Consider the following 21,780-nt stretch of genomic DNA (forward strand, 5'->3'; position numbering starts at 1 on the left):
TAATATAAATTTGTAGACGTTGTTATCAGACGATGTGTTAACGGAGTGTTGACAATTTAAAAAACGATGACGAGAGATTTGAATGTGATTATTGTTTCCGGTTCTATTGTACGGGGAAAAACGATATCAAATGCTATTCGCGCAAATAAGAATTGTTTATGATTTCTGAAAACTGTTATCGCGTGAAATATTCCGCTTTTATATTTTAGCGTTTCGCTAGAAATTTAAGTGCATTTTATAGTAAATATATACACACTAATAAAACGTATAGAAAGTAAATACAATAAAAACGGAATATGTATAAAACTTTATAGACACATACATATTATTATGTGCATAATGTCTTTTAAAGAAATCTTAAAATTATTTTTCAGATCAATTAAATCTTAAAATTATTTTTCAGCTTAATTAACTATTTTGTTCCAACTTAAAAAAATCCCAATACACAATAATAGTTAAACTTTAAAAAAAAAAAAGAAATGAATCGCTAAACTTTTTATGCGAGAGAGAATTTAATTTAGTCCATCAATCAAATTAATTTTCTCTTCGAAAAAGGTTGACTATTTTTAAAATAAAATTCCTGCAAATAATTTATAAATAGAATAAGATCTATTTTTTTCAAGTTTGCATAATATTCGAGAAATCGCACGTGAGTTATGTAATGCAATTAAAATCGGAACTTTCTACGTTCGATTATTCGCCAAGTATGTTCATCGGAATAATCGTTCGGTTCCGCAAGCTTGATAAATTTTATAGCGACTTGTGAAGGCAAACTGGCGGCACTTTTCACGATGACTTCCGCGAATAAGTCTCTCGTAGAGAAATCGCGAGATCGCAATGCAACGAGGGAACTTTCATGAAATTTTCTCGGACACTGTGTGCGTGAAAATATTAAAGTGTCGAAAATTCCATTTTCTCGTAATAAAAACGTCACGTTATTTTCAGTTGGAATACTGAATGAAAACAGGATGACGCCAGAATTTAATCTCGATTTAATCGGAACATTTCGAAAATCTTATTTATTTTTATCTTACGATTAATCCCTTTTATCATATTTCTTATTCGAAATAACCGTTGTTTTTACTAATAATATTTTCCACTCTAAATTGTAAAGTGAATCAATTCTTTACTCCATATTCCTTTTTCGAAAGAGTATATTTTATGGAAAAATAGATTAAGTCTTTAAACATGTGCACTCAAAGTTTGAAGACAGGTTCAATTGTTTGGATTTAAAAAAAAATCTTATAATACCCTTCCTTTAGATAAGTACGATTTTTAATCGAAATTTCTCGAAATTTTCTCGTGCGTCGCGCAAACATCTGCGATTTGTCATTATTCTCGCAAAATACCGTTACGACGAACGTACCGTTATCTGAGAAACGGTGATGCTTTCTCATCGTCTGGTAAACGACAAAAGATTTCCTCTAGCCCAGATAATAATTTCGATGTGATAGTGACATTTCCAAATATTTACTTAAATAACACTTTTCCTTTCAAATCGAATCGCCTACTTGTATAGTATATCAACACACAATCAAAATACTGATGAAAATGTAACTTGAAAAATGAATTACGAAATTATATTATTCACCTGATAATATAACGACGATTTGACATTATTGACGATACAATATTTTTATTATTATTATAACACGATGATAATTTGAAATTATTCGGTGATACACACAAATTAATTGTAATATTATGGTTTAAAATTACATTGACATGAAATTGTGGAAGATATAATTTTCATGGAATTATTGAAAATTATTGAGAATTAATTCAATATCGAGACTGCACGCTATCTTAATTGTCAGAATTGGAGGCAGAAACACGTACAAAATATATCAATATGAAAGTCATCGTGAATTGGATATAAATATTTGAGAGAGATTATCGCTCGGAATAAATCGGTCGTTTGCAGCATTTCGTATCATTTACTTGTATTTTATCACACAATTTCTTTGCTGTTGCGAAAAATGAAGTTTTTACGTAAATTACGGCAAAGTAATCGTTTCATAAGTATTAATTACAAACGAATAAATAATTCGTTCAAATTAACTATGACATTTTTATCAAATAATTAAACAATGTAAATATGAAATGAAATTCAGACAGTAATATTCCTCACGTGCGAATCGCAAATTCCTTTTCTTTCTTTTCCTCTTTCTTATCTATTTTAAGTGTTCCTAAAAGTGCAAATATTATTATTTAGGAGATGATGCTTTGTCGAAAATTAAGGGGGCTTTTTCGTATAAATATATACTCCTACATTTCCCCTGTGGTTACACTCCATCAAAAATGGAAGTAAAAATTAGCTTTTTATTTTTTTCTCAAATTTGAAACAAGTTAAAGAAATGAAATTAAGTGGATATTTTCTACTAGTAAGATTATTTATTAATATTTTTTTACAGCTTCCTGTATTGGAATGAAACTAGCAACCCTTATTCACTTTTTTCTTAGAACTTTTTAATGAGCCGGGATATGATCATATAAAAAAAATTAAAAAGTTGATTTATTTAGAAACTTTTTTATTTCTTTTATTTTTTTCCATAAAATCAGTAGTTTTCAAGAAAAAAAATAAATAGCTTTGAATTACGAGAAGTTGAACTTTAAAATTGGAGAGTAAATGTTGGGAAAATTGGAACAAAAACAAAATTATAATAAAAACCTAATTTTTATCCTCATTTTTGGAGGAGTGTAACTCCACAGAGAGAGAGACGTAAGAGTATATGTTTATGTGAAAAACCCTCCTTAATTGTTAACAAAGAATCATCTCCTTTTTCGCACTTATTAAGAACACCCATATGGTATACGTATGTACTAATAACATTCAGGATTTAATTCACACTTTTAATTACCATCTTTTCATGTGCTTCATTTTCTTACCTCGATTATCCTAAATCGAAATTACCCCGGGCTTCCAGAAATCGCTCCAATAACTACGCGATTATTTGTAAAGCAACCGGTATTCACTTTCCTAATAATGAAACAACAATCGCGAGATGAATAAATACCTGACAACCGAATCCGGTACAAAGATGTTCCACCAGGACGGTCTCTTCTGACGCGAATAATTCTGCGAATAAAGCCCCTCCGTGCTGCCGGTCTGCGAGGGAATACCGGATACGCCCTTCCTCCTCTTCCTATCCAACTTGGGTGGCTTAACAAGCGGATGCCAGGACTTGCGGCGTCCCTTCTTGGCTTCCTGGACCGTGCGGTCGCAATTCTCGTTCTCCGGCATCTCCTGATTCTCCTCCAGCAGATCCTCGGACACGTAGAACACGGAATTCCTTCTGCCACTGTCGCTGCTCCTCCTCTTGTCCTTCGGCTTGTCTTTCGCATTACTGTCCTTGGCGTTATCCTTGGCATTATCCTTGGTATTATCCTTGATATTATCCTTGGCACTGTTCTTGGCGATGTCTTTAGCGTTGTTGTCCTTCTCGTCGAACACGCTGGCTCGACGAGCCCTCTGAAAGAGGCTGTCCCGTCGAGCCTTCAGATCCTCGAGGACGCTGTGCCGACGACTCTTGGAGGACTCCCGCAGAATCGCCGCGTTTTCGCGTTGCCGGCCGACAGCCCCGAGGATTCTCGCCAACGAAGACTCCTGTTCCATCATCGCCGGGATGGAATTCGTCGAGGCGTACTTGGTGGTCGTGTGACCGTTCTGCGGCTCGTTGCTGATGTACATCTTGGCTGTCTCCATTCTAAACGGCCAACGTCGTCCTTAAGACGAACGAGTTCACAATCTGCGCATCGCAGAGAGCGTCGAGCTCTCGTATCTTGTATCGGGGTCACGTCGAAGGTCGACTCGCGTCTAGATTAAGTATTTACTACTTGACTACACATCGACCGGCGTTGAGAGATGTTAATTTCCCCGTCGATCGCTAATGCCAGGTTAATGTCTTACGGTCGCGAGGTCGTCGAAGGCCAGAGGGTAAAGTGAATCCGCATCGAAAGGATCGCTCTCTTTCGCGAAGAGATATCTTCGTATATATCTTGTACGCCAGCAGAGGATCGAAGAACCGTACGATGGGTACAGGAGTACGTATATATCCACCGATTTTACCAGATTAGTTCTCAAGAATTCGTTTTCGTCACGAAGGCGTTGACCGGATTAGTCGCTCGGAGATAACGCTTCTCACAGATTAGATATCCACAGATCGGGCAACCGTAAGCAAATCTCAGTGAGATTTTAAATACACGCGAACGAATACACGCCACGAGTGTCTTGCGGTTGATTCAATATATTATACAATTCAATATTATTGTACACGAGGTTGCTGAAGGTTACGCTGCGGTGTCCGCAAACTTTGAAAACACCAAAGGAAATCTCTCGCGGCACTCGGTCGCTTTTCGATAAATCGCGCGGTGGATACTCGGATACTGCAAGGTGCAATATCCTTATCGTAGCCTTTCGATAATCGTCGGAGAAATGTATTCGATGATGATTACCGACGACGGACGAACGCCATTTTTCGCGCGACGAGGAGGAGAAAGAGAAAAGGAAGGCACGGACGACGAAACGGAACGTTAAAGCGCGATCGCCAGCGTCAATTCCACCTGGCGCGCCTCGTCGGTGAAAGCAGCCAAAGCGGTCGACCGCCTTTTCACTCCCGACGCCGGCGACGCCGTCGACGCGGTCGCTCTCGCGAAACGCACGCTATCACGTATACGTGCGTGCACGCATTTTTGTGCATGTGCTCCGATCGGCGGACACGCCCGTAGGCAGAAGAGCACGCGGCCGGATCAGCTGTTTATCTATTTATCCTGGATGTATTCAATCTCGAAGCGAACCGCTCCGTTTTTCGGATCGTCTATCGATCTAATTAATCGATCAATTACGTTCCCTTTTCTCCGCTCTTGTTTCTTTTCGAACAAGTGTACAAGTACGAGGCCGGTGGCGAAGAGTGGCTCTTTCACGGCGTCCCCCTTTTTTTTCCTATTCCTTTCTCGACTCGCTCTCGTTATCGGGCGAACGGACACACACACACGCGTGCACAAACACGTACGCAAATCCGCGAGAGCTCGGGTTCGAAAGCGCGGGAACGAAAGCGTCGAACGAGACTCGAAAGGCACGACTTCGATCGACGGCCGTCACGTGGATCGAGTATCGCAGCAACTAAGCGCGTACGGACGCGACCGCTTGTATTTATACGCGTACTGCCTGCCTGGTGCCTGGTTCTCACAGTCCGTCTTTCTCTTTCTCTCTCCCCTCCCCCTCTCTCTTTCGTGCCGCATCCCCCACCTCAATGTCGCGATAAACACGCGTATGTACGTGGACGGGAGGATACGCACGAGATCCCGCTGATCCTGACGGCGGTTCAACCGTCGTGAACCAGAGGAAGCAGCCCAGATTCCGCGACCCTTTTTGAGTCCGAATATCGTTTACGCGATACCGTTGATAAAAATAGCGCGTAAAAGCGTGTCGTAAAATTTTTTAAACGTTCCGCAAACATCCGCACGTGTGCGCTCCGAGATGGAGCTTTTAACGTGTGCGTGTCGGAATATTAATGCGCATCGTGCTTCCAAACGTTAAGTGTCTAATTAAAAGATAAAAGTCTAATTCTCGAGGCTTTGCCTCCCTCGTGAGAGAATTGCAAACAATGTTTTGTAATTTTAGACGCACACGATCATCTTTTAGTGCTACGGAATATAAATATAATTCTGTAAATATTAAACTTTGAGAAAGACGACGAGATTATTAAAAATTTAATTGCTTTGCACCGCTTGTATTTTCTCTGTCCCTAAAATATGACACGCGAGCATATATGGAGAAGATTGAGGAAAAATCGATGAAAACTCATCGATAACTAAAAATTATTATAAATTTTTAAAAATTAATAAAATCAAATCAAATAAATTATCCTTTTGTACGCATGTACACACATACATATGTATGAAAAGATACAAAAAAAAATATTGAAATAAAACAAAAATATATATTTTAAATATATATATATTTTAAATATAAAAAATATATATTTAATATAAACAATAGTAATACAATAAGTCCTGTCAACAGACTCAAGTTAATAGATCTGATTGCCGTATCTGTAAACATATCGCAAACTTCAATATTTTCTAATGTATTTTTTATTACGTGCCTTTTTTATAGCCTTTTCCAAACGACCTTAAACTCTCAATCGAAAGTCTCGAGATCACGTTGCGAGTTTGCCTTAATAAGATAATCTATAATCGAGTCAATTCGATATAATAACCACCCAACGATAGGACAAGGTAAGAGATAATAACGGCGATCATCTGGCAAAGAGTTATCGATAATTTCATTGAAATCATTGTTGAGAAATATCTGTTTTCCGAGAGCAAATCTAAAAATTCTGATTGCATCATTTATGTTATCTTATAACGCAACATTTGCAGTGCTTTTGTAAGTTTAAGGAGATCTCAAGAGAGATTCAATTTTAAATCGTAAAATTATAAAAAATAAATAAACATTTATAATATGTAGACTCATTTTATAAATATAATTATTACAACATCCTGATAAGTACTGTCTCTCGTCACATGTTCAATTTTTCCTACATCCAAAAGTGATAAGATTAATTAGATTATTAATCGATATTAACGATAACGATCGTAAAATTCATGATTTATCGACGTTTAAGGGCACGTGAGTTCACCACAGACAAACAGATAAATAATGCCTCGTGTAATGTATTATATTTATAGAAAAAAAAACAAAGCAAAAAAGATCGTGTAAATGATGCATCATTAATTGCGTCACTAATCTAGCAAGGGATAAAATCGTGACAGAAATAGAAAAACGGATTCCGAGAATCTTGATTGTGCATTTAACTATCGAGACTCGAGTGTCTCAATATTCCAGATATCGCGTTCGAGCAGCCACTTAGATTGATTACGCAATTCGCGATATCGGGCAGCCGTTTAATTCATGGTCGGCTGCGAGATATTTTTTCCGACATTCGCCCATACATCTCGGCGCCCCGCGCGATCTTGACCCGTTTCCGGACCAACAAGAAAATGACTACACCGTTGTTTATGCGAAACTTTCTTCAATTTATGTGGAGCTGCGCTGCATCTCGCGAATCATCGCATCGTAATTAAACGAGCGGAACATTCTGCGTCTAAACAATGTCTTTCCTTTTTACACGCGTGCTTCTTCAAAAAACAAACAATATCGATACTTTATACGATCAGAATTTTGTTAATATTATCATTATTTTATTTATTATAATTTACTTTAATTATAACATTTATTTTATTAATTGATAATTATAATTTTATTTAGTTTATATTTTTTATTGTAAAAATACAAATGTAATTTTAACAAATGCGCTAAATAAATGTTGCTAATAAAATTAATGAATGTGCTAGATATATCAATGTATTGCTAAATTTAGCCAATTTATTTAATTATTTATTCTAATTATTCACATTAATGTCGTTATCGTTTAGCAACTCTTTTAGTTTACTCTTATTTTGTACTCTTACTTTTGTAGAATTAAATTTAAAGGGTATATGAAGAATATCAAATTAATTTTGAAGAAGAATAGGGGAGGAAGAGATTCTGTAAAAGTATAATGGATCCGATGTTTCCACACATTATACGCTCCCCCAGTAATTATAAAAAACTTCGGTGTAGTTTTTTTCCTTGTCAAGTATCAGATTAGAAAATAAATTTTTGATAAACATCAGAGCTTTTTCCTTATTAGATTAAATTGTCAATTGCACAACAAGGAAGCATTTTGCAAGGATCTTCACGCGAAATTACGAGCTTGACGTACTTTCATGCTATATATCCCATGTCTATTACTCAAGTTTTAATTGCAATTCAGACCTGCCCCCGAGAAAGAATTCAACAAACGGGAAACTTTGTTAATCAACTATATTTCGGCGATAGCAATTCCGTATATTCAGTGCTCCGGAAGAACTTGCAGGATGCGAGAGAGACGTCATTCAACAACGAGCGATGCTGTTTGCCGCAGAAATTTTCTCTCAACGAGCGAGACGCAAGAAGCGTATTCAACCCTCTACGGACGGACAATGAGAAGATTCTAATTGGCTGAATCGAATTAAGAGTCCGGCCTGGTATTTTCATCATTGCCAATTTCGTAATTGGACACGCGGTTGAATTGACCAATTGTTTCCACCGCGCTGGACATCTATCCGGTCTCTCTCTTGTTAAACGGAGCCTTCGTTAGGAAAATGCGCGGACGCGCGATGGAAATTTCGCTTCGACAGGCGAGCGACGAGCGGAAATGTCATGAAAATGTGCTATGTCTCCTTGTGGCGGCCTTGTAACTAGACAGCTGATCGCGCAGTGACATTCCCACGCTTGACGATCGATCGCCATGCGCGTGCGAAACCGCGATGTTAACTTGCTAGAAAGCGAAAGACGAACAGAAAAAAAGAGAAAAGTAGAGAGAAAAAAGGAGAGAGAGGGAATGCTTAAAAATTATTTTTCAAAAAATCTGAAAGATTATCTGGAAAAAAATTTGTAAGTTCTAATTTTATTTAATTATAATTTTATCTAGTTTGATATTCAATTTTTGTTTTTTTTCTTATATAATAAAATATATAATTAATACTATTTATAGTATTATATATATAATTATATAATATTTTATACAATTCGTGAATAGTATTAATAATTAATACTATTTACAAATAATTGTAAAAATGATATATAATTGTATAAAAAATAATTTACGTAAATAAAGTAAATATCTTATTTGTAGATATAAGGCAAAATTTCTTAGAAATTATTACAAATCTTTAATCGTTGCAATAAAATAGAATAAGATATATTATAAAAAAGTACATATAAAAAATAAGAAATAAATATATTTATTAATATATTAGGTTTTTATTTAAAAAATGGAGTAATATTTTCTAAAGAGCGAATTATACTTTTGTGTGTTCAATGTGCAATAGTTTTATGATAATTAACAAATATTGGAATTTTTATGCGACTCTCTCTTGTTCTCTCTCTTTCTCTCTCAGACTTAATCAGATCTAGTGAAAAATACACAGTGTTATTTTTGTTAAATGCATTCATTGAGATCACTCGCAGAAAAATGCTTCACGGAATAATTTTGCGCATTACAAAGCTAAGCTTCTGTCAACTGAGCACCTTATCAGGTATATGTATACTCACGCGTATCGCAGAACAAGACAGGTTTACGATAGAGCTACTGAAATCATAAACGAGACTATCTGATTCGAAACATGACGAGAAACACGATGCTTCTTCTTTTTATATTTAAAATAAAAAATGTTTATCTCTTTTTCTCTTTCTCTCTCTCCCTTTTACACAATAGTGAACATATATAAATTATAGAAATAATTTTGATTTATATGATACAAGTTTTATATTTAAAATGTTCTTTTTAAAAGATATCGATTTAAATAATATGATTTAGTTTAACTACCAAAGTGTTATAACTTAAAAATTGTTAAGAATCTGTATCATATTCTAAATAAATAAATTTATTAATAACATTTTAAATCTGCATTATATATAATAAAAATCGAAAACAAAATTTCTTCCTATCACCAACACTTGTCTTATTTAATCATAATTCAATATAATCACTATAGATATCACTATCGATGAAGAAATCGTAACAGATGTGTCCTTGATGAAGATATCTGATCGAATTAAAAAGCAATACGTAAATCAGTTATGTCAAATTTCGTGGAAGCAGCAGCGTCATTTGCCAATTTCGACCGATAAGTCACGAGCATATTTTGGTGGAGCGTCGCGATAAAAGTCGCTTATTTTTCATCGCAATACGTTACCTGCACGTTCGTCGTTTCACAAATTGGAGCATGGCAACTCGAAATGGCAAATTGTACCTTCCTATGCGGCCATCGACATGTTCGATAAACGTACCACACTCGAAGGAGTAAACTGATGAGAATGACGAAGATAAACAGATCTGTTTGTTAAAGCGTTTTTTCAACTTTAAAATATACGTACATATAAATTTAAAAATAAATTTAATAATTAAAAACTCAGATTAAATTTTGTATTTAAATTCATTAAAAACAAACGTCGAACTTTTAATATCTAATACCAATTACGAAAAATTTTTATTGACTTTGTGAGATACGATGTTTTTACAATCATAAAAATTATTACAGATAATCCTATAATAAAATAATATAACTATCACCTTCAGAATTTATATATACTATTTATACTATTTTAATTTTGAATTTAATCACGGATTTGGAAAAAAAGTAATTTTTTTTATGGATAACTAAAAGTAAATATATATTTTCAAATAAGTAAATATATTATAACGCATTTTCCGATCATATAAAATCGTGTCAAGTTGAACAACACAGAAAGATAGAGTAACGGAAAACTAAAAAAAAACACAAAAAATGATATCTTTCGTTATTATGCCTACGTATTAAACGTCATTCTGGGGATATTATTGGGCAGACCTTCGTGAACTTTGTCTGTAGGTAGGATAAAAAAGATCGGTAGAACTCGTAACAGATCTGCTTGGTGCATCTCGTCATAAAACGGCGATTTACGATTCGACGGAATTATAAACTTTCATCTCTAAAATTTGCGCGAATATGTGAACGGGCGGATAAAGGGATATTTTTTCCAATGGATCTTCGTGATTAAGCGAAAGTTGACATTTTCATTGTTATTCAAATATATTATATAATATATATAATTCCAATATAATTGTTAATTATCTTTCAAATATATACACACTTTTTTATTAGTATATCTAACGAAATATTTTCAAAAGTCATGTAAAAATGTATATATAAAAATTTAATTTTATAAAATGTGTATTTACTTTTAATTATAGAGGTTGTGGGAATTATATTGATTTTAATAATTAATGTTGATACAAAAAGAGAGAAAGAGAGAAAGGCAAGGAGAGGAAGAGAGAGAGAAAAAAGGAAAAAAGGAGAAGAAAAAGTGCAATAGGTCAATATAATAATATCAATTATATCGTTTACCATCGATTAAATAATTGAAAATTGATAGAAGAATATATATGTATCGTATATATGTTAGTGAAACTGATAAAAAAAGATTTAAAATTGTTTTGCTAATTGTTAAATTTTTTGTCATACAATGTTCGTTTATTATTATGTTTCAATACTTCGGATAATCGAATCCTCAAAATCCACTCTCGATACAATTTTTTTCTGTACGCAATTGTTTAATAAAAATTGTAAGAAAAATTGTTATCTATCATTATTGTCTTGATTGAGTGAGTAATTATACACATACACATATACTATTATTATATTATTAATTGTCAAAGAGGAAATGAAAAATAAATAATATTAATATTATTATACATCTCTCCTCTCTGATTCAATAAATATTATTGATTCTAGCTTCGATCTTATTTCTCTTAAATAAATATATTTTCCAAAAAAATATTATATATTGCACCAGCTTAAAATTGTCTATAAAATTTTATATATGATGAGACAAAAATCTATCTAATATTCTGCAACGTTTAAGATATATATGTATATACAGTCATCTTAATAGATCAAAAAATGTGTTCTTCGAGTCACATGACAAAAACTGCGTCATTCCTTATAATATCACATAATGGAAAACCACTTGTAAACATTGAATGGCAATTCCAATGTCTCATTAAAATATCGCCATCCCGCGGGTGACGCGCTGTTTAGAATAAACGAAGGGTGAAATCGCTCGTGTTTACAATCGGAGACTGCTTGTTCGTGTACGTGTAAAGAAGGATTCGTTGTCGCTACCACTTCTGAAAACCTCGAGAAAGAGAGAGAGAGAGAGAGAGAGAGAGAGAGAGAGAGAGAAAGAATTCTTTGTTCGGATTATCAAGAGTCCTTATGTTAATCGATAACGAAATAAAGACAAAGAAGCATCCAGCTGCTTGAGAAAGCCTGTACCAACTAGCATCGCTTTCTGCTTGACATTCCGCACGTGCAACATCTGTCGAGGAATATTAATGACAACGCATCACACAAAAGTATGAAAGGTGTGCATTATAATATTGCATAACAAAAACGTCCAGCAAGGCCTTGTAATTATTAGCAGTATCAACATAACGCTCATTGATGAATCCACACAATAAGAGAAAAAATTTTAAAAAAATGCCGATAATTCTTAATCCTTCTATAATCATCTTTATCGCAATTTGTAAAATTATCAACTGTCAATAGTAATTACGAGTATTAACAAGTTAATCTCTATTATTTTAACATGTTTAATCTTAATCGATTGTTTGTATAAGATATGTTTTGTACATAATTATCGAACTGTATCAATTTATATTAATATATTGATAGCTAATCTCAATGTACAGCACTTGTTTTTAATAATATTTATGACTAAACATTTTCTCACGATTTCGCTATGTTGTCCTCATGTATTTTAGTGCACAGAAAAATAACATATTTTGTAAAGATTGTCTGGAAAGATATAAATACAAACTAAAAAATCACAATTCATATAAAATATAGTTTATCAAAAAATTCTATTCTTCGAAAGAGATAAGCATTGTTCTTATCATAGACATTATATTCTTAAAATAACTGGAACTCTGTGTTTCACTATAATACTCAAGTATATAATAATATATAATTCTTAATAAACCTTCCTTATTCTTAAAATCGAAAGTACAATCTAAGTATTAATTTAGATTTCGTCTAGACAGCGATTATTTCAGCAATTCTTATCGTATTTGCTACTGATAATTAATCTAACAAGAATGACAGTATCTTTTATACGCAATTTGCAATAAAAAATATATATATATATATATATTCTATTTAGTCGCAGAAAGTTGCTTAATCACGAAAAGACGCAAATATGAAAAATTTTCTTGCTCGCGTATGATTTATATCTTCTTTATTTGTGCAATCAATCGACAATTCATTCAGGTAATGAACTTAAGATTATTAGAATAGATTTCTCTTATTATATGGTTGTCACGCATAATAGCAAGTCCAGTATATTTTTCTTTAATAGCGTACACAATACACCACATACAAACATGCAAATTCCAAAATAGTATTTAAAATATTAATTATAAAAAAATTGCTCACTTGAGATATTCACTTTTTCAAAAACATGTATTTTTTTCCTACAAATTCCAGGAAAAATTTTCCATCAAATTTAATTTAATTTATAAAAAAAGATATAAAAGCTTTTAAATGGAAAATATTTTTAATGAAAGGAACTTTTTCAAATAAGAAATTTCAAATTATCGAGTATTTTTAAAATGCATATGTAATTTACATGTACGTATATATTTTTTAACGAGTGAATTTTAAATATTTTACGAAATAGCCTGCAACCTTTTGTTTTTGCATATTATCACGTCCGAGAAAATATCCGTATTGTTTGACGCGTAAACAATTGCTTAGGATTTTCAGTCACCTCCTCTTCGAACATCTGATTACAATAAGTATGCTGGTCACATAATATTTCATGAAGTATTCTAACCACAGCTTATTCCAGACGAACGACCGGCGTTCGCATTGCATGTGTAACCACGCAATCGAATCTTTCCACATTATTTATTATGCTTCGCATAATTAATGGCTCCAGCGCCGATTGTTTTATACGATTTTGATGTCGATATGATTTATTTCAATCTTAAACATTCGGTTTTGACTTCCATAGACTTTAATTGGCGAAGCGGATGCGACGCGAGCATAAACTAATGCTGATTGGCAACGTGCCTGATAGGCAAATCTTAATTGCAATATTATATATGCATGGTATGCTACTCTCGAAACCACCGTGAAATTACCTTTAGATACAAATTTCAAATATTCTAAAGCAGGTTATATAGATTAGTAGTTATTTAGTTTACTGTATCCAATAACTAAAATATACGATTAGAGAATCATACAATGATTTTTAATATTAATTTTGAAACAAACAATTTATTTTTTAGAAATCAACTTTTAAAGAGAATTATATCAAATATATTAAATTAATTCAAAAGATATGTAAATAAGATATGTAATCTTATATATATATATAGTGCATTGTTTTCAATAAATATATAAATGTATATACATATATATACTATACAAAACTAGAATTATTTTTGTAAGAAAAATGCTGATCACAGTTATTGGATATTTTCTTTTTATTAATCATTTTTCTATTTTTATAAAAATATTAATCTGTCTTTAACTATACGGTTAGAACGATAAAAACAACGTGACGAATGAAGAGTATTAATTCTTACAAAAAAATAAGCAACACGGCTAATGCGGACATTATATGCAGGAAAATATTTTTAATAACACATTATACATAACGCGTATCGTATATCGTGCCACTATACGATACAATCTAAACTTGTGTTAGTTTAATCATCATGTTACGAGCTAATTAAAACATAATTGAAATTGACCATATAATTATTCGTACCATACCATAAACTTTCGCCAACACCTTTTTACGCGTGCATCAAAATTGCCAACAAAAGAGATACTTTTGGTCCCAATTTAACGACACGCTAATAGAAACTTTATGCGCGTAATTAAATACAATTTATAATTATAAGGGTCGGTTATTTCCGGGAAGAATTTCCCTTGTTTCCATCGCGATGATTCTTTTTCCCGACCGCTATTTTCCTAATTAAACACAAATATCAAGCTGCGCGTGCTTAATTGTTATTTGACAATTTGCCTTGATTGCATCTTTAATGTCAGAACCGAATAAAAGCCAATTAAATAACGTATTTGCACTCAAACGATTGTGTAATAATAATCAACGTCGATTTCGTTATTATGTCGATATCGAGCTGTAATTGTTATGACGTTCAAATTGCTGAATGAGCGATATGCCGTTATAAAATTTCGCTAAATGTAAAAATGCGAGAGCAAAATGTACATATCCTTAAATTAATAATCCTTAATTAATAAATAATCCTTGCAGTATTAAATTAAAAATTAAAAATTGACAGAACTAAAAAAAACATGGACTTCCCAATTAATTTCCTCTGTAACTTTTACGTGTTAATTCGAATTTAAAAAATTTAAGCTACGTGTTTCAAATAAATCTCGCATAAACTTTACGATGGATCTCTGAAATATTTCTTATTTTGACAGCCTATAAAATGCTTGAGAAGGATTCGAGAAACGAGATGTTAAACTTCAAAAGCTTTCATAACAAACAATGCGAGTTAGTTTCAATTGTAAGTCGATCACGAATATCGTTCGACAGAATGGAATTTTATATAACTAGCCGGATGCTCCCTTGCTTTCCTTTCAAGGTTGATAGCACTTGCCTGAATCGATTATCGCTCAGTACGCTTCGTTGAGTGTGAAGAAGATTGGCAGATAGGATTTGTATTAGTATGCAACGAGAATTCTCGTTCTCTTCAACGAGAACGATAACGTAAAACCTCAAGATACTCGATTACAGTGACCGAAGAATTTGTTATCCAAAAAAAACACATCAGTTTTACGACACCTTTCAGACACTTGAGAAATTTTCCCGAAGAAGAAACAATATGGACAATACGTTCCCTAAAAAAATCAATAGGCAGTATTATAAATATAAAAATATATATTCAATAGAATATAAAGCGTTCGATTATGCACTTTAGAAAAAAATATTACAATAAAAAAATAATTATATTCAATCGCGTAAAGTAAACACGTCATTTCAAATTACATCTGGTGAGATTTATGATGCATCTCGAAGATGAATATGTCACATACGCGTCATGAAAAATTAAATCGGTATCAATTATTTCTCAGAAGATATATTTATAGTGTCGTTTCAGAGAAATTTGTCTATATGTTGAAAACAAAAACAAGATAGTTCGTCATAGTTGCTTCCTCTACGTCAGTTATTAATTAAGAAAATTTCTAGGTAACTTTGCTGGATGTCGATAATGTCTGAAGAAATATTCGCAAACCAACAAGATGATGTAAAAAGGAAAGTTCGGCGCGGATAAAATCGCTTTTAGCGAAATACCGATGACACTTCGCAGCGACTTCTTCGATAACAAGATGTCAAAAGGAGCACGTTTGATAGCAAATTATGGACTAATTATATAAGCCTGTAAACATCATGAATTTTTTGGGTCAAGGCCTCGCTTATCATTCACTGCGATTTGCAATGCGATACTTTTCCATCGTTTGGAAAAAAAAACACGAGTGCAACATGCAGTCTCGAGGCTGCTGCACGAGTCAACAACGGGAGCGCTAGATAGGTATGCAGAAAAAAAAACGCATATTGTGCGTGCCAATTGTGCATTATCATCGACTTTCTAATTCCAGTCGACGCTCCTTTCTCAACTTTATTATCGAACGCGAGCTCGTTACGTCTATGATGTAATCGAATACAGTATCGATCTTTCGTTAGAAATAACTTTGTTAAAAATATTCGGCCATAGGAATGCACGAAGAGAATTTATTTGTTCGTCCAAAAAAAAAAAAAAAAATCAATAAGCAAACCCGACACAGACAGGCATCGAATTAATCTTAATCTTAGGTCGACTTTACGACATCGAAATAAAACTTTCGATTCCCGTCTGACCTATTTATCGGACTCGAGGCGTTCGTTCGGCTGCATTAGTCGCTTGCAGTCTTAAAATATTGAGCGCACCTTTCCGGATGTTGATAAACATCGGCGGTATTAACGTCAGTCCGGCCGCAATCATCGACTTTAACAAGGGGCTTATCCCTGCGATCTCTTGCAGTTTTCATGGAGCACCAATGTTTGAAATCATTGGCGGAACGTCGATTCGAACGCGAACGCGTTCCTTCCATTGTGTCGAGGAAATGAGCTATCGTCCAAGAAAGATAAATGCCTCCCCTTCCACCCCTTTTGCTTCTTTCCGCCTTCGTTGTTTCGAAACTTTATGGTTAAGATAGCCATCAGATTTCTTGGACCATATACTATTGGATTGCGCTTTTAGTGATCTACAAAGGTTTCTCGGATATTTCGAATACTCTCTTCAAGCCAAAAGATTGAAAGAAAACTTGGAAATAAGGGTCGACCACGTTCCATGATTCGTAAGTTTTATCTTACATCTGATTTTATGTTTTAAATAAATCTGGTAAAAGTTACAGATTTTTTAAATATATAAGATAAATAAAATTTTGAGCAGAAGTGAATTAAACGTCTAAATTTCGTAAAACCTATCTCGGATGCGATTAAATGCTGCCTCTTGTACGAATATCTAACTCACACACTCTAAATAATAAATATCTATACTAATAATATTACGTTATTTTTTTTCGTCTTTATAAGCATAATTATTAGTTGCATAAACATGTTTGCAATATTTTCAATCAGTGTCGAAGAAAAAATTGTGTATTTATACACGTCAATTATATTTATGAAAGGAATGCGTCACGAATATAAGAGAAATTTGAAAGTTCTCGTATTTTATTTCGCTAGCTTAGAGTGATACACGACACTGCTACGGATATAGGCCTAGATACTGCTATTTTCCGCATTCCTTTCATCAGTAGACATTTATATGAGACGTAAGAGATGGTACAGAGGTTCCAAGCTTGCAATCATAATACGAAATGATCTCATCATTTAATGCACCGGTATCAATTATGGGGTGGAATCGAATGAGATCGAAAATAGATCGATGCAGTCTGCCAGAATGAAATTTATGAAAACTCAAGCAACCCGCGTGACTTTGCTTATACGTTACAACGAAAATACGATTTCTCTCGAATTACGCGATCCGCGCAGATTCCTATCGCGCCGAAAATATATCGCCGTGGACGATTTGCAGAAACGATATCCAGCAAACGAACAGTTTATCGGTGAAAATGGTTTGTTCGATCGCGCTGCAAGTTCGCTCGTATGTCTTGTTCGATTTCATTTGCGCGTGTAAGCGAAAATCTCCCGTTTGGATGAAGATGTTTACGCGCATTTTGCTCAAAAGATGGTCCCCAGCTTTCGCAAACGCGATGAAAACTCGGCGCAATAAAAGTTATCGATCCTTGTGTATATTATTCTGAAAAAATAGGTCGACTCTTCATCAAATTATAGTGGTTGAATTGAATCGTCGTATCGTATCATAGCAACGTATGTTTATATTTCCTGGAAATCGAGATTGAACTTGCTTACTAAGTATAAAAATGTGTTACAAATTCGCGATACACACGAGTGAACCCACACACAAGTTATCTGTGTAATATAAATTGTTTGTCTTCTATTGGAGAATTTATATCTACTATCTAAATATTATCTTTCGTTTCTAACAGCAACATTTATTTATACACCGCAATTTCATTGTTGCATAAAACACACTTACTTTAATAAACCTAGTATATTTTGACCTACAATAAGAATTTATAATTTAAGAGATCGAAACTTTTGTAAAATATAAAACTCGTTATAGATTTTTTTTTAGCGCGATTAATTCAATTTAACTATCTTGGCATCATTTTTATTAAAAAAAAATATATTTTTTTGTGTTTAAACGTATGCTTTTAACTAATCGATTTTAAGTACGTGCATTACGTGTGCCTTTTCACAATAATTACCTCATAGTTGAAGAAGAACGTGAAAATGCATAGATTTCAATTGTAAAGAGTACTTACATATCGTTCTGCTTAGATAGACATGAAGAAACGGCATAAAGATTACTCACCTGTAAAAATAAGAGAGACGAATTAAATAATTATACATACATAAGTAAATGCATGATATTTTTTAAACAAATAAGTAAATATTTAATAGTTTGTTAAATTTTTTTCATTTAAATATATCTAACGTAAAAATTAATTGTAAATAAAAATTTTCCTTATTTTTCTTTCGATCGCCAAACTTTCCCCAAATAGATTATTTATTTTTGACGCTTGACATTCAAAAGGATTAAAAGTCGCCGTACGTGGTAGCATTGAAAATTTCCTATAAAACTTCTTGCACTCAAAGCCTTTCGTATGCAAGAGGTTAATTAGAAAAGTTAAATAGAACAAAATATGTAAATTATGTTTAACTCTTGGCAGTAGCGCCATTGAAAACTTCTAATAAAACCCAAAGTTTTACAAGAGAGAGACTTTAAATTTATCTCGCATCGTTTAAATTCTATGCGTTCTCGAACACGTTTCTTACAATATAATTCTTTGCATCTTTCTTCAACTCTTACGCGATTGTTATGCTCTTTATTAGCCTTAGATCCTTAAAGGAGAGGAGAAATATGCGCTGAATATTTGAGAATCTGCGAGAAAATGCTCGGAAAACGCTGTCGTCGCGATGCAAGGCAGATCGATAAATCGCCGGGCAATTGTTTATTGTTTGCGCGACGTCCATGACTATATTTGTTTCTCGCGATACAACGGTTTTCGCAGCCACGTGTCCGTCTCGAGCGCGCAAAACACAAGCGCAGAACGTGCGCTATTGTCTCCCGCGAGGTATCGCGCGCGTGTCTCGCAAGCGCGATACCTCGACTATCTCGCGCGCGTGCTCCCTTTATTTTTGTCGGTGCTTTCGCATCGGAGATATGCAAGAAAGTTATTCGCGTCCCCCCATTCATCCTCCCACGCTCGACGCGACTCGAGCCGGGAAACGGAGGAGGAAGAGGTGGCGCGAAATCATCCTGGTTTATTCGAAGGAGAAAAAGAGACGTTCGATCGTCCCTTCGTTGCAATGTCCGACTGCGCTGATAAACGCTTCCGATCGCGCGGATAAAAGCACAGTAGTCGCCATCGTTTCATCCCGTCACTTTTGTATTCATGGCGCGCCGCTCGCCGTTTTTCGGTCGCTTCCGTTCGACGCGCACAAGCGTGACGAATTCCATGAGTCGGAGAGTCGTCGAAAGCACGATTTCGATTCATCGGCACGGCGATAGAATTGAAATTTATGTTGGCGATAACGCTATTGCTAATCGTAAGATGACAGTGCGACGGAATAATTGATGAAGAAAATATTTGAGGATCTAGATAAATTGATTTTGAGATCTCATATTTTAACTCTTACGATGCGATAAATTTTAAATCAATTTTAAGATGTACAAACAACATCGATAAAAAGTATTGCATCGCAAAAAATACAGAAAATAAATGAGCAAGTTTTTTGTATCTTTTTTTCCCTTAGCTGTTTTGTTTCCATGTTCGTAAAAAGTAAAAGCATGAAATATAATTTGATATTTCGAAATGTTTTTGCTGATTATAATAACGAGAAATTTTTCTATTTCCATAAGTGACATGCAATACTTTTAATTGCTATTGTATTTTCGAGTATTATAAATATTACGTTATTAAGAGATACTTTTTATTTAAATATTTTTTATATAAAAAAATCTTTTTAATCATTTTGACAAATATTATACTCGCTTTATTTTTCGATTATTATAATAAAAATATATTGTATACCCGAAAAATTCATCGATAAATGTGTAATTTAAAATAAAAACGAGTTCTACTTTACCGCTTATAAATGTAATTTATAATAAAAATTGTGTTTTATGTCACTTATAAATGTAATCTATGATAAAAATAAACTTTATATTCTATATCACTGCTAACTAAGCTCATCATTTAACGACATATGAGCACTATTACACCAGCGCTAATTAGATATTCCTCTAATGATAGTAATCCCACAAGGCCTTTAATTCTTTCTTTGATAAATACGCGAACCTTATCTTTCTAGCGAGCATTTTAACGTTCTTCGCAACGAAAACAAAACAGCGAGAAAGAGAGACTGCAAACCCTAACAATGCATAAAAGATAATGTTATTCCGGTTTTCTTATGCGGCAGAAGTCGCGCTGATATACGATATAGCGCTATGCAGTATGCACGACAAATCGCACAAAGATCTGCTGGTAGGCCTGTTTGTCGCGAGAGTACTCTTGAACGCGAGTCTCAGCCAAGCCGGATGAAAGGGTTGTTCGAAATGGGAGACTTCATCAAGACTACAAGAAGGTCGCGGATTTTCGCGATTATCCGGGCAAACTGCTGCTACTGCTACTACGGGACTATTATCGACTGCATCGGAATTCTTGGCGAAGTCGACGAAGAGCCGATCGACGACCGTGGACGAAGAAACTCATCGACGAGCAACGACCGGCCGACGAGGCGGAGCTTTCTTGCATGCACGATTAGACGAGACCTGTAAAACCTGTTTGAAACCCCATGGACGCGTTCATGCGAATTAAAGAAAGAGAGACGGGGAGAAAAGGAGAGAGAGAGACTCGTTCATTCAGGTGTGTCTGGCTATAAATAGAATTCCCGGAAGGCGGCCGCAGCAGATCTTCTTCTTACAGCAAAGCGCTTCTCAAGCGACATGGTTTTAGCGCCTTATACACGATGCTTAATCAAAGATTGTAACTCGGTGACAGCGATAGAACTTTGATTTTCCCAAATTTTAGATGTAGGCAAGTAGCCTTTATGCTTAATTTTGATAATGGAAACGTTTTATTCAGTACAACTGCATTTTTTTTGCGTATTTATGAGACATCAAACTCTATAAACTTACACTAATTTCAATTGCTATGTTTCATATTAAAGAAACCGAGCACATCTTAATTAGTCGCTGACAAGGAGACAAAGGAGAAATTTATTTCCTTCTTTTTCGTCTTTTTATCAGTGAAAATATTTATAATTCGCTGTAAAAGAGCAGCTTTTCACATCACGTCATATTTTGGATCAGATAATAATAATGATCCTAGATAGGATTTTTCAAATGATAAAAATAATTCTAAAAAAATTTTTCCTAAATACACAAATCCTCTAAACTATTTTTCTTCAATATTAAACGGCACGATAATTCCGTGTCGCATTATATACGTCGCATTATACACATTTAACTGCATGCG

At 34.0% G+C, this 21,780-nt stretch overlaps 1 protein-coding gene across 9 annotated transcripts in view; it reads right to left on the minus strand.

Annotated features, from left to right (window-relative positions):
* Positions 1-21,780, minus strand: part of LOC105248174 (TLD domain-containing protein 2) — a 124,019-nt gene that overhangs the window by 62,014 nt on the left and 40,225 nt on the right. For 3 of the 9 annotated variants that reach the window (XM_011252847.3, XM_011252837.3, XM_011252829.3), the window contains exon 1: positions 3,018-5,131. The exons of 3 other annotated variants lie outside the window; for them this stretch is intronic. In XM_011252847.3, coding sequence (XP_011251149.1) covers positions 3,018-3,706 — 689 coding nt within the window. In that variant the 5' untranslated portion in view covers positions 3,707-5,131. Of the gene's footprint in view, positions 1-3,017; positions 5,135-21,780 lie in introns of those variants that run through there. 3 more of the 9 variants (XM_011252823.3, XM_025407835.1, XM_011252816.3) reach the window with 2 other exon arrangements.

Source organism: Camponotus floridanus, unplaced genomic scaffold (genome assembly GCF_003227725.1).
Source record: "Camponotus floridanus strain SB8 unplaced genomic scaffold, Cflo_v7.5 scaffold19, whole genome shotgun sequence".
NCBI lineage: Eukaryota > Metazoa > Arthropoda > Insecta > Hymenoptera > Formicidae > Camponotus > Camponotus floridanus.